The sequence below is a fragment of the Rhinolophus sinicus genome, linkage group LG02 (genome assembly GCF_036562045.2).
Source record: "Rhinolophus sinicus isolate RSC01 linkage group LG02, ASM3656204v1, whole genome shotgun sequence".
In the NCBI taxonomy this organism is placed as follows: Eukaryota; Metazoa; Chordata; class Mammalia; order Chiroptera; family Rhinolophidae; genus Rhinolophus; species Rhinolophus sinicus.
The window spans coordinates 99678326-99705731 of NC_133752.1; the positions used below are offsets into that span (position 1 = coordinate 99678326).

The following is a 27406-nucleotide window of genomic DNA, read 5'->3' on the forward strand; positions in this document are numbered from 1 at the left end:
GCAGAATCTGCATCATTAAAAAAAGGCTGACAGTTGCCAATCTCTTAGTCGTTCTGAATGGCAATAATGATACGTTAGTAGTATCAAAGCATGAGTTGTTCAATTTTCACTAAGTTTACTTCCCTTTCTTTATGCACTCAAGCTAACTTCTAATCCTTAAATCTTTCCCTTTCCTGTATTCCGGCACATACTTAACTTTTGCCTCAGGGCCTTACCTTCTGCTCCAGTAGTGGTGGGAGGAATGTTATGAAAAAAGAAAGGGAGGAGAAATGATACGAGTTCCTACCTGATGTGACTGTTGAGATAAGTGCTGTGCGATGCTTGTCTCTATTGCGTGGACTCGAGCTTTTTACTAAGACAAGGCTTTCTGTCCCTGTCCAAATGGGGAGCTTCTTCCGTCCTTTCAGGGCCTGGGTCGAACGTTGCCTTGCAGAGAAAGTCTTTTTCTGGCTTTGCTTTTTTCCTACTAGCTTCTCCGTAGCATTTTAAAAAGATGTCTATTAAGGGGCATTTATCACATTATTTACAGTTGGTTCTTTATGAGTCTGACTCCGTGAGGACACTGTGATCATTCTGAGGAACTATGTTTTATCCTTATTTGTATTCACAATAGCTCAGCACAGTGGCAGTAAATGGTGCTCCGTAATTTCTGAATGAATGAATATCAGAAAACTTAATCGACTTAAAAACTTTGCTGACCCCCCCAGCCAGCCAGAGTCGATTTCTCCCTCTAGTATGTTCACACCGCATACTTACTTCATGTGCTTCTCTTGACGCCTTTCTCCCAGGGTGCTGTTCGCCTCGGTTCCTGTGGGCACATTCCTGGGTCGCCCCCTTCTGTTGCAGGGTCCTGAGCTGTGCCGGCCAGCTGGCCAGCATACTGCTGAATAAACACGTGGCTACAAAAACTGTGGCTGATTATAGAAGTGTTTTCCAAATGTTGTCTCAGTGTGAAGCTTACCCTGCTGGTAACCAGCCAAATGCCCAAAGTGAAGACGATTTGTTCCTTGGTCCTAGGTGGTTACTTATTAGACATGGTGCTTTTAATGCGCCATGGTGCTGATTTTTCTCCAACTCAGGTTGCAAACAGTTTCACTGATATTTGGTATTTGTATAAGTTAAGAATTAAGAATTGGTGAGGGTCTCTGCTCCTCCTTTAAATCATGCACATTTGTGTTCCTAGATGAGATACAGATGGAATTGACACAATTTTAGTAAGTGGACGTTGCATGAAAACAGCTGTGCCACATACAAAGCAATGATGTAATAAATTCGCTCCCCATTCCTCCAGCTTTTGTGAGCAGTATCTATTTTGTATTATTAAGATGTCTTTGTCAGGGAAATACTAACGTCTTTGTACAATATTTACATAATACGAACTGCCAGTAGTAGATGTGTTGGAAATAATGTATTTTAAAGTTTGATATACTTAAGGGTTAGTGTATCTTTTCTCTGAGAACGTCTGTGTTGTGTATAGAAAAAGTAGAAATATGTGGTTGAAATGGATTTGAAAGAAAATAACAGTAGGACTTGGTTATACTGAATAGAGAGTATACATCAAAGACTATAATCCGTAGGTGGGGAGCCCAAGTGCCCCGTTTTCCTGCCCAGGGTCTGGCAATTGCTAACTGGTACAGCCTGAGAAAACAAGCTTAACTGTATCTAGTGTATATGAAAACAATAGTTAGCTGCCCCAATTTAGCATTTGGAAAAATTTGCTTACCTGTTTATAATAATCAGAGACTATTAAAATGCATTTTATATCCTTCACACTCTGTGGCAGCTTCATGGTATCAGTGCAGTGAAACTGGGGGAACTTGGGTCTCTGAAAATGCACAGGAATAAGTAACGGGGGGAATTCATTGTTTGCAGGTCTAGGAAGGTGTTTCTTTTCACTGCACTTGTATGTATGTTCACTTGCAGAAACAACAGCACGTGTAGGTGTCAGCCCACTGAAATCCACTCACCCACGTCCTGGTCTCTCGGCAGTAGTTCTTGGTAGCTTGCAGCTTATTAATTTAGCTTCTACCTCTCCATCTTTCTCTGTATCTCTCAACTTCTGTAGCATAGTGGGCAAGAGGACAGACTTGGGTTTGAAGTGAGGCTCTGATGCTGGTGTAGCTTCGGACAAGTTGCTTGACTTCTCAGTTTCATTTTTCTCTTTAAAATGTAAATGAGGCAGGGCTATTTGAATATTAAATGAGAATGTATGTACCTCGCACAGTGCCTGATGGATAATGACAGCTCAATAAATGTGCGCTATGAATAAGCAAACTCTTCTTCCTGAGCACACTTCATTTTTTCTACAGCTTTTCTGGCCTCCTTTCTAGTCAGAAACCCCTCCTTGCTTCCTAGTGACTGGCGGGCATTTCTTTGGCCCCTTGCCCTTCTGTAATGCCACTTGGAGGATCCCCCTTGACAGAGTCTCTTGCTAATCCTGTCATTTGCTTGCCATGTTGTTTTGTTCAAAGGCCGTGTGGCGTGAGTAAGAGCACCCTGGAGACGCCCCTGTCCCAGGTGCCGTTTCTAAGCTTCAAAGCTGTGTGATCTGGGCGAGTCAATTAACCTAACAGTGTTCTCGTCTGGTAAATGTGCAGTGATGATCCCCACCTCGTCGTTTTGATCTGCGGGCATTAAATGAAATAATATACAGCAAACATTTATTTACCTGTGCGAGGAAGTGCTCCTGGTCGTTACTTATTCACCTGGACTCCTGATCAGTGGCTACCAGTATGTGTGGCATTTTGATGTGTGTTACGTGAAATAAATCTCACTAATGCAAACAAATCACCCCAATACAACATTATTAGCACAATAACAGTAATAGAATATAAAGAATACAGATCATATTAAGCACACATACACATGTGAGATACTTATAATGTTCTTAGGATTTTTTCGGTGAGGTGTGTTGAATGCAACTGTATGTTGTGAGAATTATGGGGTGCTGTGCTTGGAGCATAGGGTACTTATTTTTGTTGCTGATTGAATGAATGACAGCTTCAGTGTGATAGGAGCATGTGTGTTTATTACATCGTAAATTGCAGGCCTTCTGTTCCAATTTGAACCTAAGGACCTTCAGGGACCAAATAATACTCATGTAGCTCATGCTTTTGTTTATGTATTAGTACAGTTCTTCCTGTGCACTGCTCAGTTGTTGTAGGTAATACTTAGTTTTTAAATGCCATCTTAGGCACAATTTGGTAGTTGTGTATCATTTTTTATTTAAAAAGTAGAAAAGTTACCATTGGGTTGATAATAGGGTTTGCGAAACTGTGGAATTAGTTATTTCCTGTTAGGGTGGGCAGTCTGTGAATGTTCTCCTGTCCCCTTTGTCTCGTGTCTGGTCTGCAGAATCGGCTGTAGTTGCAGCACTTCTTCAACCCTCTGGGCTGAATCCAACACACACTTGTATTGCAGTGTGTGTAACTACGCGCCTACAGTTCTGAATGAGCGGAAAGATCTAAGAAAGTGAAGTAGATGAAGTGGATTCAACAAAATACTTTCTGTAATTGTAGAAATTAATCATGAAGGAATTTGATTTAGCTAGTCTAGTGAAAGCATAAAGTATTTTAGTAAAGTGAACATCAGTAACCATTTGATTATGCTGTCAATTTTTTGAATGTTTCTCAATTATTTCCTGTTATTTTCCAAAAACACAAAACATAATAGAGGTGTTACACTTGCTTGTGGTCACAAAGAATATTTCGTATGAATGGATTCTCTACGACACCATTGGTCTCCATTTTGCACAAGTAATTGACAATTTCGTGTGATAAAATTGGAAGGCTACCAGAACCCAGAAAACACAACTGTTAAGAATTCACAGGAATCAGATAGATTGGTTTCTAAGAAAGAAATGTAAGGACTAGCAGAAGTGAGAAGAAATATGAAAAGATCACTTGTGCTTCAGTAAAACAGCTTGGTGGTTGGAAACGGCTTTGCAGTCAGACGCCTGCCTTCCCGTCCTGCCCTGCCGCTTACTTACCGGAGGGCCCGCTTGACTGGACCTCCCTCCTCCACACTCGGGCTCCCATGTGCAAGCTGGGAGAGTCACCAGCCAACAGAGTGGGTCTTTGCTGTGAGGCGTATGTGAGATTATGTGTAGTAAATGCCCAGCAAGGCGCCTGGCACGTAGTCACCTCTCACTGAACAGGTTATAAAGTATCCACAAACAAGGAATTGTTACAAACCAGTCTTGTGCCATCTAGTGAAGTGATCATACTGGCAGAAGCGCAGCTAAGGTATAATCTTTACTTTGCCAGCAACTGTAGGCGGGTTAAATGAGTAAAGTGACTCATAAGCTTGTCTTGTTCTAAGTATCTGTTGTTGGCAATTTTGTCATTCAACCCTGCCCCCAAATGTGGGAATTACACTCATATTCAACAACCAGTAATTATGTGTCTCATCAGCAGTAATGGTATTTAAATCCTATTACATCAGTGCGTATCCTTTTTGTCTGTGAATCACCTTACACATAAATGTAGGAGCTACGAGTCTGATGGGAGTTCCAGGGAGCCAGTAGCCATATTATTCTCCTTGAGAAATAAGGCGCAGGAGACTGACTGACAGGTGGGGAGCAGAGAGGCTCCTCTTGGCTGTTCGGAGGACATGGCATTAGATCTGAAGTGAAAGGGCTGATTAGCCCGTCCTGGCTTAGACGGACTTCCCCCTTGGGTGACTAGCACAGCTGTGCAACCCCAGCCTGCCTTCAGGACAGGTGCCTTCCTACACAGTGAGCAGAGGGCATGCACCTGAGGACAGGATGGCTGAGATGGAGGCAGCAGCGCCTTTCGGACTCGACCCCAAAAGTCCTGTCCCCATAAGAGGAGTGAGGGAAGAGTGGGGAGAGAGTGCCGGAGAGTTCCGTTAGCTGAAGCCCCTCCACGTGGACTTGAAGCGTGATGGAAGCACCCACCCAAGTGAACACAACCTTCCAGTAAAGAGCGTGAGGCTGTGAAGGTCTCTGAGTACATTAGGAGCTGATAAAGGGAAAGCGTGTGGAGAAGAGTTGGTGGGAGCAGACGTAACAAACTAGTTTCTGGTTTCCTTCGTCTTTTAAGAGCCCCTTACATACATTCATTCATGTCTGTCTGTCTGCGTATCTGTCCGTCCATCCATCCATCCAGCCAGCCAGCCAGCCAGCCAGCCAGCCAGCCAGCCATCCATGTATCCATCCATCCATCCATCCATCCATCCATCCATCCATCCATCCATCCATCCATCCATCCATCCATCCATCCATCCATTTCTTCCTTCCTTAATGGATATGAAGGATTAGTAATGATCAGAAGTACGCATCAGAAATAGATCATGACTTCTCATGTCTGAATTTTAGACTCTTAATAAAATCTTCAATGCGACCTTGAAATAAAATTTAAAAGCAGAATAAAATATATGAGAAAGCTAAGACTCTTTAGCAAAGGTATGCTTGTGGCAGTGAAGGTATATCTGGAAAATAGCTTGTATGTCTAATTTTAAAAGCAAGTTGATATAGCAAGTGTTTACCTGGTGGAATAATTCACATTAGTCATTAATTTTGAGTAATTTTTCTTATTCTTGACAGAAGTATTTAGTGATCATGTGCTCGGCACTGTGACAGATTCTAGGGATACCAGGATGAATGAGATACTGTCCTTTCATGAAGATGAAAGTTTACTAGAAGAGACATGTTCTATTAAATAAAGCATTACGGGCCCCCATTGGGATACTGTAGATCACACGAAACAGTGACCAGGTCTGTCTTTATGGCAGTGGCAGTGGTAGGCAGGTCACACAGAGGCCACCTACAATTCATGATTAGACTCGAGGGAAAAAATAATCTCTTACAAGGAATCCTTGTCAGTAATTGTTTCTAGGACTTTAAAAATTATTTTGTTTCTTTCTAGAAATTAGGAAGAACTTATAGAAGTCTGCCCAGGAATTATTGTTAAAACTATAATTTCAAGTATTTTATCAGTTTTAGAAATATTAGATATGTACCTGATGCTGGGTGCTCCGTGTTTAGAATGTTGGGGATATGTCCTGTTCTTAAAGGTCTTAAAATTATGCTCATGTACAAACAACCTACCAATTTTAAAATGTTGATCTTTCTATTTGTAAAAGGAAGAGAAGGACCTGGAGAATTGCAGGGCTCTGAAAGGGAGGTTGAGAAGGGCAGATGGGACACTGACTGGAAGAGAAACATTTGAGCAGTGGGTTCCAGATACACTAACAAAAGAAGGCGGCGGCTGCATCGTCCTTGCTTGGCGTGTGTGCGGCTCCACAGAGGCCCTGGGGGTCCCTGGAGGAAGGAGGGACATCAAGCTAGGAGAATTTGCCACAGCTCTTCTCAGCCCCACTCGCCCTCCTTGCTTATAAATTGCCTTCCGTGGAAAAATTTGTTTGAAGAAATGTGTTCTGCAGATTTAATGAAAAATTTAAAACTATTAATTTAAAGCACAATATAAAATGTTGATATACTGCTGATAGTGATATAATGGAAATATTTTAAATGGAAAGGTATACATTATATTTACGCTGATAATTAAGATAAAAGCTAAAATTGAAGAGCATTTAAGGGTTATTTATTTTGACAGCATTAATTTTTCTCAGACAATGTATATGACACCAGAGGAATATGAAGATGTGTGTGGATACCTGTGTGGCTCTTCTGAAGAAGAAATCTGGGCTTTTCTGAGGACTTTGGGTGTATAGCATTGGTTCTTTCATGCATTTAGCTTTTAGCCTTTGGCTGTCCCTTCCTTGATCATAATTATTTATAATGCTTTTATGATTGCAGCTATGATCAGAATCTTTTGTGTTGTTCCCAAGTGAGCATGAGAAAGGGGAGGAAGCCAAATGACTTCTCTCAGGTTACTACACTGGTGGGGGAAGGAAGGAGATAAATGGGTTTTTGAGGTTGTGCATTTTTTGATAAGACATTTGTTTAACATGGAATTAACTGAGTTATGAGAGATGGAAATGGGAGTGGGCTGGAGTGCAGAGGAGTATGGGATTAAAGCCTCTCCCCCCCCCCCCCCCCCCGCCCCCGCCCCCGCCCAGTGGAGGGAAGAAGGACAGGCGGAGGCTCTGGACCAGTTCTTCTCACAGGGCCACAGGTGGCGCTTTGGGCTTAGGTTGTCTCAGTGTCCTGGGATGCTCTTTCAGAATAAGCTTCCATGGTGGGAGGGCAGGTATGTGTGGTTTTGAGGTGCCCATGTTTAATTTCATCTCTCACAGATGACCAGTTAAAATTAAGTGGTATTTCAGGTTCTCCTGTGACCAATGCCCCTTCCTTTATTTTATTTGTTTGTTTTTAGTTGTGGTTTTTGCTGTTGATCTGCTTAACTCTGCTTATTCCTCCTCTGAGCACTTCTTTCAGCATGGCAAAATAAATGCTGAAGTTTTTAGCAGTGGTGGCTATGGAGATTTGACCACGGAAAGAATCTGTGTTCCTGATATATCTTATCTTAGTCCGTGGTATACTGAGAAAGCGGTCCAGTAACTGAAACCACTGCTTAGGTACTCTTGATACTTAAACCCTCTTTTGGGTGAAAGATGCGATGGAATTAAGGAACTCAAATCATAGGCATGAATAATTTATTCAGATTACCTCAGGAGAAAAGCATTTGCTATATGAATACGTGAACTAGAAATGAAAGCCGTCCATTCCTGATGCAGTGTCGGGGCCGGGCCGGTTCTTTTCCAGAAGGTGACTGCTTTGCTCTACCTCTCAGGTCCTCCTTCCCCTGAACCAGCGGCTGCTTCTCAGCTTGCTGGTGATTGCTTTCTCATCTTTTCAGCCTGCCTTTGGTCACCATTGTCGTTCGTGTACTTTACCTCGTGCTGTTTCCTCTAACTCCCATTACAAATGGACCCTCAGTTTACCCCAGTGCAAACTCCCAGAGCGCACTGCTGACTGAGGAAACCTTGTAGCCGAGGGAAAGGCTGAGGCCGATGCAGTGACGTGCTGGAGCCAGCCTGAACTCTGAGGCGTGACATCACCTTGGTAGCTTGGTGTTTGGCCGCCATCGTGGGAGGATGGCAGCATGGAAATCGGCAGATGCCACAACCAGGAAGGCCTCTCTCCTTCTCCAAGAACCGGTTGCTAAACCTTTATTGGCACAGCACTGGGAGATCTGTAGGTGTTGATATGCAGTCTCCAAGATGTCCTGTTCAACAAAAGAGCGTAAGCTGTGTAGAATGATGCTAGTGTTTGAATAGAAAAGGGACATTTAAATAGAGGTGTGTGCGTGTGCCGGAATGCGGTTCTTGTTTGGTGTGGAGACTGTTTTTGGTAGGTAATGGGGGCTGCTGCCAGGAAAGAGGCTTAGGTTTGGAGTGGGGTGTGTGTGTGTGTGTGTGCGCGCGCAGATCAGAGTTTAGCTTCAGATACTTTGTCTATATTAATTATGAACCTTAAAAGCCAATAGAATTATTATGTAATCATAATAACGTCAGTATCATTTACTTCAATCTGAAATATTATGAAGTGATACGTAGGAAGGAAATATAATCCTAATGTTGAAAGTGTCAAGATCAGATGAATTCACGTTTCCCATACACCATCAAATTTGCAGCTATGCCCCTTTGTACATGACTTCCTATTTGATGTTTATCTCTCTGTGTTGCTTGTTCGGAGATTTCTAATCGTTCTCTCCCCCGCTTTTTGATGTCTTTTATTTGTAAGCTTTTACTATGTTGCTAATAGTATCCGTGATCTGTATGTTGCCTAGAATCCACTTTCTTATTGAAGACACTTTGTATTTCCTGTTCCAGTGTAGGCTGGTTGCTCTCTAGGCAGCTACACAGTTGGCATCTAGAAAAGTGCAATTTTAGCTTCCTGAGATTTCATGGATCCTGTGTCTGCCCTTCTGTTTGATTCTCTTAAAGAAAAAATGCTGCAGATACTTGCTAAACAGTAAAGGAGACTTTATGCAGGCAGGACCACTGCAATGGTGTCAAGACCCTCACAACCGTAGAGAGCTCAAGCTCAACCCCAGATACAAGAAGGACAAGTGCGGGTTTATCGCCAACAAGCAGAGTGAGGAATTGGGGGATGCAGAAGTGCTAAGAGGAGACGTCAAGGGGAGGGGATTCTTGCTAAACAGACTGAACAGGGCTCTTGATCAAGGCAGACCGGGGTGATCAGATATCAGCGGTGGGGGGCGGGGAGGGCTCTCGCTCAAATGACTTAGCAGAATTCTTGCTACACCTGGACGAGGCAGGTGGAAGACAGGACAGGAGGCGGGGGTCGAGGCCTAGTTGGGAAGAGGGCTTCATGGAGCCCGACTGACGTTTGGACAAGGAGAGTCTGTCAGTTCTTGTGGTTATTTTGTTTTTCTGTAGTATATTCTCAAATTTTTAAAAAAAGAAACATTGCAAGGCAATAAACTTGGCATCCTTGTATTACTTTCTTCTTGCTTCTGTAACAAATTACCACACACTTGGTGGCCTGAAATAACATAAATTTATTTCCTTATAGTTCTGGAGGCTAGACGTCTGAAATCAGTTTTACTGGCCTAAAAGTCAAGGTGTCAGCAGGGCTGGTTCCTTCTGCAGCCACTGGAGAATCCATTTCCTGCCTTTTCTAACTTCTGAAGGCTTCCTTCTTTCCTTGGCTCCTGTCTCCTTCTTCCTCACATCGTTGCCACCTCTTGCGTCTATCGGCACAGCTCCTACTTCCTCTTCACGTTCGTGCCTCCCATTTGTAAGGTGCTTTGTGATTACATTGGGCCCACCTGCGTGATGCAGGCTACTCTCCCCATCTCAAGATCCTTCCTCAGTTCCATCTGCAGATCCCTTTTGCCATATAAGGTACAGTCACAGGTTCCAGAGATTTGGATGTGGACATGTGGGGGTGGGAGGCGGAGCCATTCTTCAGGTCACCACACCTTTTTATATCTAAAAGTGCTTTTATTTTTTCCTTGTGCTTAATCAATAGTTTGGCTTGGTATAGAATTTCAAGTTCATGAAATTTTTTCTCACAACTTTGAAAATAGTGCTTCATTATCTTCTAGCTGATAAGTTTGATGGCAGTCTGATTCTCATTCTGTATGTATGACGTGACATTTTTCCATCTCTCTGAGCTTCTGAGATCTTCTGCTTATATTGAGTTTTACAACTGTCTTATGCTGGGCACAGACTTAATTTATTGTTGTCCAGTTAAGTGTAATCAGTGTTCATAAGCATGCCTGTCACGTGGCTGTTACTGCTGCAGAGTGGGTCCCAAATTGTGGGTCCCAACCCATTTCAAAGAGAGAAGGAAGCAACGAAGAGAGGAAGGAAAGAACAGTAGAATAGAATAGAAATTTTCACAGTGCCAAACTATACATATTATTTCATAAAACATTTGTTTCACTTGTATATGTGTGGTGTGTTAAAAATTTCCAAAACCTTCCAAAATTTAGCATGTGTTTACATAGTGTCAGAAACAGGAGCAGTTTTCACATTAAAAATTATCATTAAAGTATGTTAAGACATAAAATATATTTGAGGAGAAGAGCTTTCCTACTTAGCTTTAGTTTATAATGTTTTAAGTAAAAATGTTCTTGTAGCTCCCTGACAAGTTTCATTAAAAGTAGTAAGAATGTGGCTGAATTTGAAGTTCAAGGTTAAGGCGTATTCTGAAGCTGCTTGTTTAAAGCCCCTGTTTGTTGTTAGATGGAATGCTGGGTGTAGGCTGGTGTGGTTCATGCTTGCGATCTAGCCTGAAAGACATGTTTTTACCCTCAACAAATATCATCTTTGTTTGAATAGCTACAGTCCCTGTAACCACAGCAAGGCTTTTTTTTCTCCCTTAGAATGTATCTCAAATGGCTACTTTCTTGTGCTTGTTTCACAAATAGTTTAAAGTAGAACTGCCTTCTGCTTTTCTATTTGTTGCAGAACGTGTGCGCTACCACCTAACGCTCGTGGTGTGCTTGAGAACTTTAAAATAATAATGAACTTTTGGAACAGATAAGTTTGCTCTATGAGGACGGAAGCTGTTGTTAATTCTCAAGGCCAGACTGGTTAGCGAGCAAAAGGGGAAAGTACTTTTTAAATTGAAATTGTTGATTTATACATATTTAGCGTTCATCTTTCAAAATGTACTCTAGGAAAAATGGTCTACTGTCAGTTTTGTTATTGGATTAAATTTGAAATTTAATAACTTGAAGTGAATTGTTCATTCGAATTTGGGGTTAACTTAGTGGTACTAAGTTACAATACAATGCCTGCTTTTAAGAAAACGTAATTCAGGTTTGCTTTTTAAAAGTTCTTGTGTTTAAATGGAATTAGAGATCTTCTTAAAACGTTATTGTTAGCTTTCAAAACACTTCTTAAAATGCTACAGTTGTCATCATCTTCCATCCATTTTTGCCCAAAGATGTTTTCTTGTATATTTCTTGAGTATGTATTTAATCCAGACCTCCTTACTGCTTAAAATATGCCTCTTATCCTTTGAAACTTTGTTATAGATGTAAAGTCAATAAAAATAATTTGATTTAATTTGGCTTGAATAATGTAATAGGTTTTTTAAATTCGATAATGACATGTCATGTAAGGACCAAGTAACACAGCTGTCATTGGTTTATAGGTGCCTGAAACTCTGCACACTTGCACGCAGACACAAGCCAGCTGCTGACATCCTCTGTGGGCAGTGAGTTAGGGCAGACTCTTTGTTCTTGCAGTGGAATTTCTAAATAACAGAATGAAAACCAAGGGAGTACTTGAGTATAAGTCTTAATAAACTTGTCAACTGTACATTAGCCTGAATGAAACATAATTTGACTATAGTGAATTCTGCTTACGGATACTACTGCTTACTCTAAAGATGATTGTCTCACAATGTGGATTATTAAATAATGTCTCCAAAGTCAGTGCTGAAAAAGATTGGCCTTCCTATTGAGTCTTTTCAAAGAAGCAGACTGGGCTATATTTTAAAAATTAGTTTGACTTTAGCTTCACTCTCTTGTTAGAATATATTCATTAACATTACACAATTTTCTCCCCATGGGAAAGTACAAAGATAAAGAATTTCTAAAGGAATTTAAAGCTATAGAGCATTTACTTGAATTAGAGTCAAGTCAACTATTCTAACATTAAAATACATCATCCTTCTCCCGTAAAATTAGGGTACAATTTCATCCGTTTCCAGTACGACCTCTAGCAGTTAGGTCTTCTCTTCTGGACGCCACTGGACTGGAGATGGTTCCTGGACAGCTTCATAGCTTACAGTTTGCCACGGTGATGTTTTCTTGGGGTGCTTTGCATCTTCACTTCCCAACTCCACACTGTTTCCAGTTCTTGCCTTTATACTTTTAAACTTTTTGTCGTTCAGTTGGAAATATAGTGGAGACTCCTACGACTGGTAGCAGCAGTGAAGGACTCTGGTATAAAATACGTTCAAAGAAAACATTCATCTGTTGAATTTGGCCTAATCACCATAGAAATTCATGCTTAGCTGTTTTGGTAATGGAAATAGATCTTAATCAGTAGTTAGGTTTCCTACTTTGAGGTTCATTTCTATTGATTTGCTTCCTCTGCCCTCTTGTAGAAGTATGAGTATGATGTTTTAAAGCTGGGCAAAAAAAGAGGGAAAAAGAAATTGACAAAGATTCCCCCATCTAAGCTGGGATAATGGATATGTATATAATTATCCCAGACTGCTGATTGCAACTCGTCTGTTTTTGTTATTTACTGAACCATTCTATTATGTATTCACGTTTCCCCCAAAGGATAGCATTTTGACACATCGTAGTCTGAGAAAAGAAGTGACAAACATGTTTTACCAAATAAACTTAAAAATTTACGAATTCCCACTTTGCTGTTTTTCCTGTAATAAACCACCTTGTGCTTGCTTGTTTGATGATCTCATTGACATAAATCCCTGTTGGTGGAATTGCCTGTTATTTAGATGTTTGATACACAGCATCAGATTGCTTTCCAGAAAGATATGCAGTTATAAGTGTCCCTTCAGTGTGAGGAACTGCAGATTTCCCCACACTGTTGTCAGCACCGAGTAGTGTCACTGCATTTTTGGGTCAGTTTGAGACAGGTTCAAAGGGATGTTTTAAAACTTGTGTCTCTTCAGTTTCTAATGAGTTTCATTCCCCCCCCCATGTCTTGGCTTTTAAATTTAGATTTGATTTTTATCAGAGTGATACTTGGTTTAAGATTCAGCAGTTTGTAAGACTTAGTTTGAAAAACAACCAATGCCCATACGCCTCCCTCCTCACTGCCCAGTCCATAGAAATGGCCACTCCCCACTGCCCGAGCTGACCCTTTTCCTGTTTACCTCCCTAGTGTGAGCTCACGTGCCTGTGTTGCCACTTCCTGCTTTATCTGTTGGCTTCCTGCTTTGGAGGGTGAGGACTTGGTTTTCTTCTATGCACCTAACCTCTGTCACACAGACTGCTCGTCCCTTCCCCTCTCATCAGCTCCCTCTTTCTGCCCCCTCCCTTCCCTCTCCTCGGGAATCACCCTCTGCTGAGCCTTTGAGGGAGGGGACCTAAAGAATCCCTCTGTTGTTATTTTAGGGAGGCTTAGGGGGACAGATAGCAAAGTGTGTGTGACATCTGCCATCTTTAACTGGATGTCCTTTTTCACGTCTTTAGTCATCGTTTTAATAAAGTAATGGTTAAAATTAAGGACTATGGTATCAGGACTGTCTGGATTTGAATCCTGGCTTCGCTATAAAGTAGCGTTATGACCCTAAATAAGGTGTCAAATCTCCAAACCTCCTTTTTTCATCTATGTTATAGAATTAATACGCGGCCTGCCTTAGAGTGTTGTTGTGAGAATTAAATGTGGTGAGGCATGCAAAGTGCTCTTACTGTCACGCCTGCTGCCGGCGGTGTCTTACTACCTGCCGGCGCTTAGTAAGAACACAGAGGTAGGTGTTGCTGCCATTATTACCCTTGTGACTTTCTTGCTCATGACCTTGGCCCAGTTTTCTAGTGGAATGCTTGTCTTTTTCTTCTTGATCAGAGGTGCCACGTATACTGTCTATCATTGGTCTTCTATTTTTATTCATGGTGCTTGGGATGTGTAATCATATCCGTACTATTTCATGTTGTGATCTCTACTGCTGTCGTCAGATTTGTGTTTTTGGAAAATACCTGGTGTAATAATGAGAAAAAAGTGTGTGTGTGTGTGTGGGGGGGAGTAGCGTGGGGGGTAAAATGGGAATTATTGCAATATTCGGGGTGATTGGTAACGGGGACCTGAGAGACTAAATGAAGAAATGATTATTTTCATCACGTAGGAGAAGTAATTTTTTAACTCCTGAGGTATATTTACTCACAGTAGTATATTTTGTGAACAAATTCCCTTAATTTTTAAAAGCCTCTTGAATGCTCTTATCATCTACCCAAATGGATTTCATTGGAAAACTTAGGGTTTACAGTTCAGTTTTTACTTTAATTCTCATCTCTATGAAATGAGATCCAAAATTGATTCTTGAGAGATAAGATTTATCATATCCCCTAAGTTAATGCTATGTTAACAAATTTTCTTTCTTTTGAATATGATGTGTAATATTGAAATGATAGATATGTTGATATTTCAAGGTTGTAGTTACAGATACTTAACTCATCCTTTTAAGTTTGTTTGATTTTGCTGGTTTGTCTTAGTTTTATAATTAATTAACTTTATGATTCTTTAAATAGCAGTTCATCTAAATTTGATCTCTCCACAGATTCGGACCAGGATGTAGCGCTCAAACTTGCCCAGGAGCGAGCTGAAATAGTTGCTAAATATGACAGAGTAAGTATTCGTATTTACTCTTTGAGTAAGTTTTATTAGGAAAAAACATATAAATAGAAATGGATTTGTTTTTTGGAGAGCTTAAATTACAGAAGCAGTTTGTTTACTTCATGTGACCATTGAATTCATCCTTTTGCTCTGACTTCATCTCTAAATCTTCTCTCCCTCCTCCCCTCTGCTCTCGCCACTCCCCCACCTCTTGCTGTGCTTCCAACACACCAGGCTTGCTCCTGCCTCAGGGCCTTTGCACTGGCTGCGCTTCTGCCTAGAACATGTATATCCTGGATCTCCTCCTGCCTCAGGACCATGCCTCTTTCAGATCTTTATCCAGATGCTAGCGTCTCAGTGAGATCTCCGACCACGCTGTTTAATACTCCCCCTCCAATCCCCAGCACTCTTTATCTCCTTTCTCTTCTGTATTTTTCACCATAGAATTTATTACATCAGTGCACTATATATATTGTATTTCCTTTGTTGTCTGCTCTCACTCCTAGGATGTAAACTCTCTGAAGGTAAGAATTTCTTTTGTTTGATTTACTCTGGTATCCTAAATACCTAGAATGGTTTCTGATTCATACTAGGTATTTAATAAATATTTTAATAAGTTAGGATATAGAATCAAGTACCTAATTTATTCATAATTTATATATGCTATTCAAAATTTAACCTGGATCTGAAAATTAGAATTTACACATTTATATATAATCTCATTAACATTTCATCCTTATATTAGTTATGGAATCGGGGCTTTGACGCTCTAGGAAGCCGCATTTGCTGAGGTTTTACATGTCTCATCATTGCCTTACATCTTGAGGTTTATAATGAGCCACAGCAGTGATTTATAAATGTCATGTTTCATATTTATATCACTTGTGTGTAATTTCATATTTGTTGTTGTTGATTATTTATGAGAATAGTAGGAGCATGAAACTATAGACAGCCATGTAGACTGTGCCCTGAGGCGTGCAGGCGGCGCTCAACTCTGTGGTCATGTTCCCAGAACTCGCTTGTTAGGGGGTTGTTTGGAACATCAGCTGGGTTTACATCCATGAAAACCTAATTCGTTTATTTAGCTGCTTAACTAATTTAAAAGCAACAGAACTAGCATTTGTTTGTGCTTGCATGCATTTTTTTTCCATGCAGCTAACACTTAGTGACCAGGCTAGGTGTCATGCTAGGCCCTGGGGAGTCACATCACAGACCTGAGTTAGAGCCGCCTTTGCCCACAAGCCGCTTACAGCTGACTCGCCAACACACGAGCAGACAATTATACAATATTCCCTGATGGAGGGGTCCACCAGACAGTTGGGTTTTGTGTCTGAAATTTGAGGGATTAGTACAGACAGTTACGTTAGGGGACCCTGCACCAGCAGTGCTGCTTAGCCTCGTGGGTGGAGTGAGAGAGCAGTGGCTACGGACAGCGTTCTGGGCACACCACAGGGTAAGGGGTGCCCATGAAAGGCCATGAAAAGCAGAGCTGGAGAGGGCCAGGAGGCCAGGAGGGGTGGGCGTGGAGGCTGAGAAGTAGAGAGTAATGGTGACAAGCGCACCAAGGAAAGCCGGGCGGATGAGGACTAAAGAGTGCCCACCGGTTTTGACAGCGGGAGGTCGTTTTTGAGCTTGGCAAGAATTGTTTCAGGGCTGATGTAGCTGTGAAGTAGAGAGCCGAGGTGAAGAGCCCATGCATCTGGGAAGTTTGGATGAATAAACAAGAACTGTTTCTTTTCTAAGACACGTTCACTCCAACACTCACTGGCAGTTCATTGTTGAATGGCTTTCTTCTTCTCCCTTGCTCCCTCTTTCTGAGATTCTCACAGGAACCCAAGTCAAGCAAGGCTAAGCTGCATGTCAGCTGTTGCTGACATACAGTATTTTCCAAAGGTCATAACTAGGGACTAGTGCTTATATTGCCCAAATTTTTTTTTAAAGTGAATTGACATGGATAATGCCTCATTTTCAGCTCTTACTGTTAATACAGAAAAAATAACTCTTCTTTTTTAGACTTTTTATTTAACAAAATATTTAGTTTTATAGATTCCCAGTAACATGTTACCCTCTTTGTCTCTTACCATAGGGACGAGAAGGCGCGGAGATTGAGCCCTGGGAAGATGCTGATTACCTTGTTTACAAAGTCACGGACAGATTTGGCTTTTTACAGTAAGTTACACAGATTGAAAGCTAACTTTTTTATTATATTGTTTCTGTGGACACCTATTATATTGATTTTCTTTATTTTTTTAACAGCACTGCTGTGAATAAGATCCTAGGACTGGTCCTGCAACACATTTTTTTGTTGTTATTAAATTCCTGGCATTTTTAACCTCTATGATTGAAATTGAACTATTTTTCTAAGAATACAATCTTTATTATTTGTTGTATTTTAGTAAGAACATTAAGTGCAATAAATGAGTTGTATTAATAATTTAGCAGAATTAAATGGAAATGAATAACAATTTGTATTTCAAAAATAATTATAATAAAACATTTCATTTTATATAAATGCATTTAAAAAATAATTAGCAATTAGAATTTTAGTATTATGCAGCCTAAAAATGAGCAATGAAAAGAAATGTCATTGATCTTCCTTGTAGTTGTAAATGTACTTGTCGTTATTGTTTCTCAAAATTAATTCCGTTTGTCCTGAATATGCTACATAAAGAGTGGAGAGAAGTCTAGAACACTGCAAAGTGGTTAAAAGGATTTTGACCCTTAAAAATGTCCTGCAAACGATGTGTATCTGCCTGCTCTGGCTCTGGCCCTGTTTAGTCAGATTCCCACAGATTCTTCGTTGCTCAGGTTGTTTGGTTCCATACAATTCAGAGATTAACTTACTTCTCATGCAAGTGTATTCTTTTTCAGTCTGGTTTATTATAAATAGGAAAAAGCCAGAGATTTTTATTTTACGACATATGATTACATTTGAAGGAAAGTATAATTTCTTACATAGTTTGCACGGAAACTTACAGTCGTCAGATCTTGTTTTCTCTTTCTGTTTACTTTTCTTGCATTTAGAAAGTGTTTGGTTGTATCATGTTTTTCTCAGGTAAAACAAGCAAACAGACAAAACAGAAATAGTTGTGGGAGTTAGAGAACGTATGCTCTTCTTGTGGCTTTGCTGGGGTCGGTTAACCATCTCATGCCTCATCTATAAACAGACATTAGCTGCTCTGCATATGTTACAGTGTAGTGGAAGATTTGAAGAAATAAAATGATAGAATCCTATATAATCCTGGAAAAATATGAGGTGTTATTATTATAATGACATTAGCATACCCAAAATGTTCTCCTGAGTAGTTACAATTAGAAGACTTTTAACTTCAACCGAGTAACAAAGCAATATTTAACTATGATGAAAATACTGTTCTTAAATTAAGCTCACTTCCACTTTGTGTTTTAAGTAAGTCAAGCTTGGCCACAAATGTGGCAGGAAAAGGTTTCCCATTTGTGTGGGGTAGTGCATAGATCTGAGGTATGTGAGTGAAGTTTTGAAGGACAGTTGCGCATTTAGCACTGTCAAGATCAGTGAGTCCCAAACTTGCCTGCACATTAGTCAGCTGGGAAATGTTTGTTTGTTTGTTTGTTTTTAAAATAGATTTCTGGGGTCTATCCCAGATTTTGATTCAGAAGGTGATACAACTCAGCTGGTTTTGACTTCCCCAAGTGTTTCTGAGAGGAGTGAGCCACTATGAAAGATGTTCTAATCATAAAATGATCTAATATAGTACAAAATACATATGAAAAAATCTGTGCATTCCAAAAGGGTCTGGTAATTACCTAAATTCACTTTCCTTAACGCTTGAAACTGTGAGCTAGGTGCTGGCCCAAGAGCCTCGCTTGTATTTGGCAGTCTAAACATTGCACTCACTTATTTCATGTTTGTTTTTAACCCTTGGTGCTGAGATCCATTTGGTACTAGAGGGGGTATGTCAACCAATAATTTATCGTAGTGAGTAATATTTATTGAGTACTTACTGTGTGCCAGGCACTGTTCTAAACTGACGGTGGATTAATTCATTTATTCCTCTCCAAAATTTTTCGGGATAGGTACCCGTTTTATCTTTTTAAAGATGAAACTGAAACACAAGGAGGTCACACAACTTGCCCCAGTAGTGCTGACAGTCAGTGAGCGTCAGATCTGGGATGTGGACCTGGGCCTCTGACAGCACAGCCTGTGTTCTGAACTTCTGCGTTACACTGCCAGTATTTTTAATAGAGAAAACCCAGAAGGCGGCTTTGAAATGCCTAAAAAGAAAATTAAAGGTGGAAAAAAGAGAGCCTAAGGAGAGGGGACACTGTTGGAAACGATCACCTCTATTGATGCATGCCCATATAGCTCAGCTCACCACTTCTCTGAAGACGAAGCTGAAGCCTGTTGGTACCAGTTCTCACACTGTCATGCTCAGTTTTTTTATTTTCCTCATCTACGGCAGGCAGCACAAATGAAAACAATGAAACATAAAAATGAATTTTAGTGTAGTGTTAGGCTTTATTAAATTTCACCAAAGTCATTGATTTTTGTTACAATGCCTAATTTCGGTAAGATGCTTTCTCCAGTCCACTGTAGACTGGAGTTTTCTGTGTTACTGAAGAAAGTCACATAGCCTAGGCATTTAGATATTGACCCCTGTCACACCTTGATCCAAAGAACATTTCTTTCTGCTGTCTTAGTTCTTTGCAGTTTTTGATTGGTTCTCCAATGAAATTGGGTTTTTAATGTCAGTGTTAGTACAATGCAATAGCAAAAACTGTGTAGCCTTCTCTGAATGCTGCTGACTTCATATCTAACTAGAGTAGTAGTGAGTTAAATTACTTGTTATGATATGTGGAGAAGGATGACAGTAATTAACAAATGCAGTACAGGACAAACTTGGTTTTCTAACAGATTTCATAATAAATATGAAAACTGTTGCCAAACCAGCTTGGCTTGATGCTAGAACAGGAATATCTTTGTTTAGTACTCAGAAACAGGGAGTTCTCCCTGGCCTGAATGCCTATGGTGGAGTTACAGCTGGAGAATGGAGAAATCGAGCTTATTTAAGAAGTTAGAGACCTTTCAACATTTTTATCAAAAATAGTTACTGCTAGTCTGCTCAACAAAGAATGCTTGGTATTTGGATAGTCAATGATAATGCTTTTAGGTCACAAGTTATTAATAGAAGAATTAAAAGGAAATTGTACCAAAAATAAAGATAAATTAATACCAAGCTTCACATTTTCCAGTACTTGTCAAAATGTATAAAATTTTGTGTATATTTATAAAATTTAACTGATTGTCTATAGTTTACTATGACTATATAAATATTTGAAAGCCAGAATACGAGTAAAGTCGTTTTTGTTTTTAAAGAATATCTGTTTTGATGACAAGGGCTTGAGAACTCTTTCTGCCCATCTAATCATTTTGACTGGAGTAAGTCTAAATTTAGACAAACTGAGTAGCAAAAAAGCAAACAATCTCATTAAAAAATGGGCTGAGAAAAAAAGAAAAAAAAAACTGGGCTGAGGATCTGAATAACTTTTTCCAAAGAAAGACATCCACATGGCCAACAGGTATAGGAAAATGTGTTCAACATCGCTACTCATCAGGGAAATGCAAATCAAAACCACAGTGAGGTATCACCTCACACCAGTTAGAATACCATTTATCAAAAGACAAGAAATAACAAGTGTTGGTGAGGACATGGAGAAAAGGAAATAATAGTGCCCTGTTGGTGAGACTGTAAATTGGTACCACCACTATGGAAAACAGTTTGGAAATTCCTCAAAAAATTAAAAATGCAACTAACATCTAATCCAGCAATTCCACTTCTGGGTATTTATTGAAAGGAAATCAAATACTATCTTGAAAAGATATCTGTACCCCTGTGTTCATTATTCACAATAGCTATGACATGGAACCAACCTAAGTGTCAATTGACGGATGAATGGAAAAGAAAATGTCATACACACACACACACGCACACACTAGCACACTCAATGGAGTATTTTTCAGCCATAAAAAATGAGGAAATCTTGCCATTTGCAGCAACATGGATGGACCTTTAGGGAGTTATACTGTCAGACAGAGAAAGACTGTATGATATCACTTGTATGTGGCATCTTAAAAACAAACAAACTCATAGATACAGAGAACAGATTGGTGGTTGCCAGAAGCAGGGGAAATGGGTGAAGGTGGTCAGAAGGTACAAACTTGCAGTTATAAGATAAATAAGGCCTAGGGATGCAGTGTACAGTGTGGTGACTGTAGTTAACAGTATCAAATCCATGTTGTATGCCTAAAGCTCATACATTGTTGTATGTCAACTGTGTCTCAATTTTAAAATTAATTAAGTAAATGCACATTAAAAAGAAACTTGGGTAGTAGGAGTTGAATAACTCCTTGGGGGTCTTGATGGGCTGCATAGGTAAGCAGATCCTGGTGGGTCTGTTGCAACAGGGTGAAAGGAAATGATGTAAAATATTGGGGTGGAGGGAAACCCGAGCCCAAGGTTGTATACGCCTGGATTTGCCTAACGCTGACCTTGGTGGTGTGTATATTCCGGCCTCCCTCTCTCCCAGGGTTTCGATAGCATGGTCTGAGGTTAAGGTGGAGTGGGGTGCTGTGTGCCCTTCTGTCTCATCTTGAATTTCACAAAGCAGCTCGTCGTAGGACCTGCCCAACACAGGCCATGTAGCCCGAGCAGATGATCAGTATCGTTCCCCAGACAAGGGCAAAACTTGGTTCTGATTTAGGGTTGAGGATCAGGTCTGTCAGTCTTGTTTATTAAACAGGAGACCAAAGAAACGCACCAGCAGCTTCAAAGACATGTGCTGTGGTAGGCAGCCATAGATGGCACTTCATTTGCAGTTAGGAATGTTCAGATAAACAGTTGTCAGGATCAGCTCAAATCAGCGGTACAAAAGGTTGACCTTGCCCAGGGCTCACTCACCCCAGAAATACCATTCTTGGTGCTCGCAAAGGATGCCAGATGTTCTTATTCCTTCAAAATGTCCCTGCTGACCTCATCACCTAGGACGTGCATGCCAGTAGTGGTGACAAGCTGTCTTCTGCCAGTAAATGAAGAACGGATAGGTGCCAGGCATACATCATTGGCTGTAGTAATCAGGATTACAGATTAGCAGGGAAATTTAGACTAAGAGCATAATGAAAGCTATTAAAAAACAAAACAGAAAACAAGTGTCAGTAAAGGTGAGTGGACACTTTACATTAAAAAAAAAGACTTTTTGTATTTAATCTGCAAAGTGTGTTGTCTTCTTGAGAATTAGTTTTTCAGCTTTTCTTCATACATGAGGTGTAATCAAACAATACAGTGAATGTTTAAATTTAAAAAATGTATTACAGTAAAAGACACATTGCCATTAATCCTCCTAAAATACTCCCCCTTGCTTTGAACACACTTATCCCATTGTTCTTGCCACTTTTGAAGCAGTTCTGGAAGTCCTCTTTCCTGAGTGTCTTTAGTTGTGCTGTTGTGGCTGCCTTGATGTCCTGAATCATTTTGACTTTGGGGAAGAACCAGAAGTCACATGGTACCAGATCCAGTGAATAAGGTGGATGAGGACACACCATAATGTTTTCATTTAGCAGAAATTGCCGTATACCAGAAACAATTTGTGACACGGAGCATTGTTATGATGGAGGATGATTTATGGCACACTTTAAAACACACCTCCTCTCAACTGTAGCTCACACCCAACTGACTGCACCGAACAACTTTCATCTTTGTCGCACACTGTTACTAAGGTTCAACGTGCCTCTTCTCGTATTGAAGATCCCTGCCTTTCCGTTCGATGGCACTCGGCAGCAGCATTTACCGTTTTTTTTTATCACAATGCTCTGTGTCACACATCACTTCTGGTAGGGCAATTTCTGTCAAATAAAAACATTACAGTGTGTCCTCATCTACCTTATTCACCGGATCTGGCACCATGAGATGTCTGGCTCTTCCCCAAAGTCAAAATGACCACGAAAGGAAAACATTTTGAATCGATTCAGGACATCGAGGCAGCCATAACAGCACAACTAAAGACATGAAAGAGGACTTCCAGAACTGCTTCAGAAAGTGGCAAGAATGATGGGTCAAGTGTGGTAGAAGCGAGGGGGGGAGTATTTTGAGAGGGATTAATGGCAATGTGTCTTTTACTGTAATAATTTTTTAAAAATTTAAATGTTCACCGTATTTTTTTATTACACCTTGTATGTCTGCACAGTGCAAAGATCTGGTCGATCTTAATTCGAACCCACTGGGTCAGGTAGCGCTGAACATGTCTACATTAGACCAAGTGACTGTGACTAAGCGAAAATGTTAGTTTCCTTATCTGTGAAGTGAAGGGTTTGGACTGGCACTCTGAGATCTCTTTTTGCTATTACTTTTTTTTTTTCAGGTCCATTTCTGTAGCTTCATGGTTCACCTAAGGACTCTTCAGAGTAGCAAAAGTCTGCCTTTGAAAATACTGGTCTCTTGAACATGAATATATTGTCCTCTGGAAAGTGGTATTATTTGGTCTCAAGAGAAACTAAGGCAAGGATATGTACATACATATCATTGCCCAAACAGCAGTACTACTGAGATAGCAACTCGAAGTACATAATTCTGTTTATCTGTGTTTATATTACTGACAGTTAACACAAGAATCTCAGAATATTTTATAGTAGAGGTGATATCACAAAATTACTGTATCAGAAAAGTGAATTTGACCTTTTGTTGTACATTAAAAAATCATCCCAGTTGAAGTTTTCACAAATGAAGCTTTCTGTGTTTACAGAATAAAAGTTGAAGTATTCTTTTTAATACCTAAATCGATTGGAGGCAGTTTTATTTCCTTATACTGTTTTTTTTTTTTTTTAAACAATCATTTATTATAGGCCATGGTTTGAGCCAAAGAGTGGAAGTGACAGTCTACAGTAGAGGTTGGTAAACAGTGATCTGCAGGCCAAACCCAGCTCACCCCGTTTTAGTAAAAGTTTTATGGGAACAAAACTGCACTTGCTTTATCTTGTTTCCCCGAAAATAAGACCTAGCTGGACCATCAGCTCTAATGCGTCTTTTGGAGCAAAAATTAATATAAGACCTGGTCTTATTTTACTTATTTTACTACATAATATAATATAATATAACTGAGTCTTATATTAATTTTGCTCCAAAAGACACGTTAGAACTGATGGTCAGGCTAGGTCTTACTTTCGGGGAAACGGTACAGATCATCCGTGTCTGCTGTCACAATGCAGTAGCGGAGTTAAGTAATGATGACAAAGACGGTATGGTCCGTGAAGCCTAAAACGTTTACTGTTTAAATATTTACAGAGAAAGGCTGCTGAGTCCTGGCCTGGAGCAGCATCGTCAGTAGGACACCATGCATGGGTGGACATGTGCTTTCTAGACCTGCACCGTGTGATACGGTAGCCTGTCTGCAGGCTGTTGTGCACTTGAGCTGTAGCTAGTGAGACTGAGTAACTGGGTTATTAATTTTGTTTAGCTTTAATTTAAGTTTAAAATGAAGTAGCCACCTGTGGCTAGAGATTATTGTATCGGACAGTACAGGTCTAGAGATCTGAGGATGGGGGCATTGTGGTTGCAGATAGCTCATTGTTTTATACTGAATTTGGTGGAATAGAGGTTATGTGACCCCTGTGATGACAAATAACTGGTTGGACATCATGTGTATCTGTACGTTTATAATTTTTTCAGAGTTCGTTTTGATTTCAACTATTTCACATGTCCTGTTTTTTCTCTGCAGTGAGGAGGAGCTCCCATACCATAATGCAGCTATGGAACGGGTAAGGCCAGCCTTGTATTTACTTGTAGTTACTGGTGAATTGTGCTTGTCCGATGAAGAAAATCTACTACCTTTCTGTACCATATTCTACATAAATGGAGAAGTCATTGGTATGATTTGACCCTAAGTATGTCACTGTGAGAAAGGAGTTAAATTCATGGTAAAATAATGAATTTAACTGTAGGAGCTCTGACGGGACTTCCAGCAGGTACTGGAGAAAGGAGCAGAGCAGTCAGCAGAGGAAACACGCACCGTAGACAGTTCCTAGACAGTTGCTAGGGCAGTTGTCAGCCTGAGCGGCTTCAGAGTACAGGGCCTTTTAAAGACTCAGGTGCTTGGGACCCACCTCAGCCTGGGAGTCAGGCTCTCTGGGCAGGTGCCTGGGCAGGGGACGAGTAAACAGCTTCACAGGTGATCCCCCTGTGCCCTGTGGCTAATGAAGCACTGCTCTAGAGCAGCAGCTCTGGGACATAGCCGTTCCATGAGCTGTTAGCTTTCCCACAAACCACAACCACAAAGGTGGCCATGTCCAATAAGGATACGGGCTTCTGAAGGACTTAGAGAAGTCTTGTATATTGTACACCTGTCACCTTTTCTGGTAACTTGCTGTTTCCACTTTCTTCGTTATAGTTGGCTAGGGAGCTGGTTCCATAGCTGGGTGTGCATGAGAACTAGGGACTGAATGTTTTATTAAAGTTGGTCAGAATCTCCCTCCCCTTTTCTGTTTGTTTATTTATTTATTTATTTATTTATTTATTTATTTATTTATTTATTTATTTATTTATTTATTTTTATCTGCACCAAAAAATTAATTGTAGAATGAGAGAGAGGCTATGGATTAGGATTATTCTCAGTCTGTTTGTGTTTGATGGGGAACGAGGCCGAGTTTCAGATAATGAAGTACAATTAGAATTGGAATTTGAAAAATATTTTAGAAAATCTTTCTAAAATCAAAATTTTCTGAAAAGAAAAACGGTGGCATAACATTGAGATGTAGACAGAATTGCTGTTTTATGTATAGAGATCCCTGTAGGTACTGCCTGTGGTTGAATTTTCTTGTAAATGCCTGATTCTCTCTCAGTATCATAATCTTGATGTTTTTGGCAGAGGAATTTCTTTCTCTTAAAAGCTACATTATTACGTAGCACTAGACTAGATACTACCTGGAATATTCGGATCAAATAAGATGTAGTTTCTGCCTGTGAGACCCTCACTGTGCAATGACTGGAGGAAGGTCAAGTGAGGCAATCTGGGGGAGATGACTGGTGGCTTCTGGGAGCCTAGAGTTGACGTAGTGGTGCTGGTTGGGGGGTGGAGGGGAGGGCCGATTCTCTGTGGCTAAGGAATGAATGAGAAAACATTGATGGTAACTGCGAGCTTTCTACATCCCGCCTCTGGTGACCTCGCTACCCGTCCTGTTTGAAATGGGAACATAGGATTTGTTTCCACTCTGACCATCTCTCTCTTGTCTAGTCCCTTGGGCTCGGCTGATACCACCACTGTTTCGTTATCCCCGCCACTCTCAGGTCTTCATTCCCGTCTTCTCCGCTCAAATTCTGCTGTAAGATGGTGCAGTCCCTCGCACTTTCCTTCACCGCCCTCACCTCTCCTGCTGCTTCTGGGCTAAACTACAGCCCTCGCTAAAGCCAGCTGTCTGCCGCTGCAGTGCCTGCCCCGGCGTGGCCAGGTGCAGCTAGGAGAAGAACGCACAACCACGCCCACTGGCTTTACTTTACAGTCAGGACCACAGACCTCAGCTGCAGCTCCAGTCCTGCCTGGACATCTTGCTGTTCTTCCCTAGTGAATGTCTGCTCCCTTTTCAACTACTGGAACATTCTCTTCCCCCCGAAGTCTGCAGCACCTTCTTCTCCGCCCTCTTTCAGCTAATGTTCTTGCTTCTTATTTCTTGTAAGAAAATAGAAGCAACCAGAAGAGAACTTCCTCCGGCTTCCCCAACACACGTGCCCACCTATCGTCATCAGTGCCTATTGCTTTAATTCCCGTGCAGGTCTCTGTCCCTTGTTCAGGGACATCGCTCGAGCTATTCTTCCCTCTCCTCTCTCTCCTGAATTCTTTCTCTTTCTACTTGACTGTTTCCAATCAGAGTAAAATCTATTGTTATTCCCATTAAAAAAAACAAACACCAATCTTCTTTTGACCCCATTTCCTCCGCAGCTGCTGTCCCGACTCCTTACAGCATTCTCTGTTGCCCTTACTCTTGAAAGAGGTGCCTATGTTGCCTTTTCCACGTCTTTCCTGCAATTCTTCCTTGTATTCCTTCCCCCATCCCAATCAGTTTTTAGCTCCCCCCGCCATTTTCAGGGTCTCCAATCACCTGATATTGTTAGATCAGGCAGTCAGTTCTCAGTTTCCCTCCTGACCTACCCACTCACAGCACTGGACGTGCTTGGTCACTGTCTCATTCCTCCACATTCTCTGTTTGTGGCCATCAGAGCCACACTCTCCTCATAAGCTTCTTTCCTCACTGTGCTCTTTCTGTTTGCTCTGCTTATTTTCTCATGTCCTCATGCCCCACGGCTCAGGCCTTGAACTTCTCTTTCCTGTCTGTATTTCTTCCTTGATTATCTCATCTAGTCTTTTTGTCTTTAAATGCCAACTGTATGTTGATGACTTGCCTCCCTGAATCCCAGGCTTGTATATCTTTGTATATACATTTCAGTGTCTAGCCTTAGATGTCTGACTTAACTGTATACACTTAGATGTCTAATAAATGTTCAGCGTGGGGTTTCTGTTGTTCCTTCAAATCCATCCTGTTAACAAACTTCCCTGTCTCCCTAAATGAGAACTCTACTCTTCTGGTTGTTCAGTCTAAAGACTTGTGAGTTGTCACTGACTTGCTCATTGTTAGCAGTCCGTGAGCCCTGTCTTCAGATGTATTCAG

At 40.8% G+C, this 27406-nt stretch overlaps 1 protein-coding gene across 8 annotated transcripts in view; it reads left to right on the top strand.

Annotated features, from left to right (window-relative positions):
* The window catches only part of USP6NL (USP6 N-terminal like), a 227022-nt gene that overhangs the window by 140967 nt on the left and 58649 nt on the right, over positions 1-27406 (top strand). For all 8 annotated transcript variants that reach the window (XM_074324987.1, XM_074324988.1, XM_074324990.1 and 5 more), the window contains 3 exons: positions 14663-14730; positions 16805-16887; positions 24466-24505. In XM_074324987.1, the coding sequence (XP_074181088.1) occupies positions 14663-14730; positions 16805-16887; positions 24466-24505 (191 nt within the window). The remainder of the gene's footprint in view (positions 1-14662; positions 14731-16804; positions 16888-24465; positions 24506-27406) is intronic.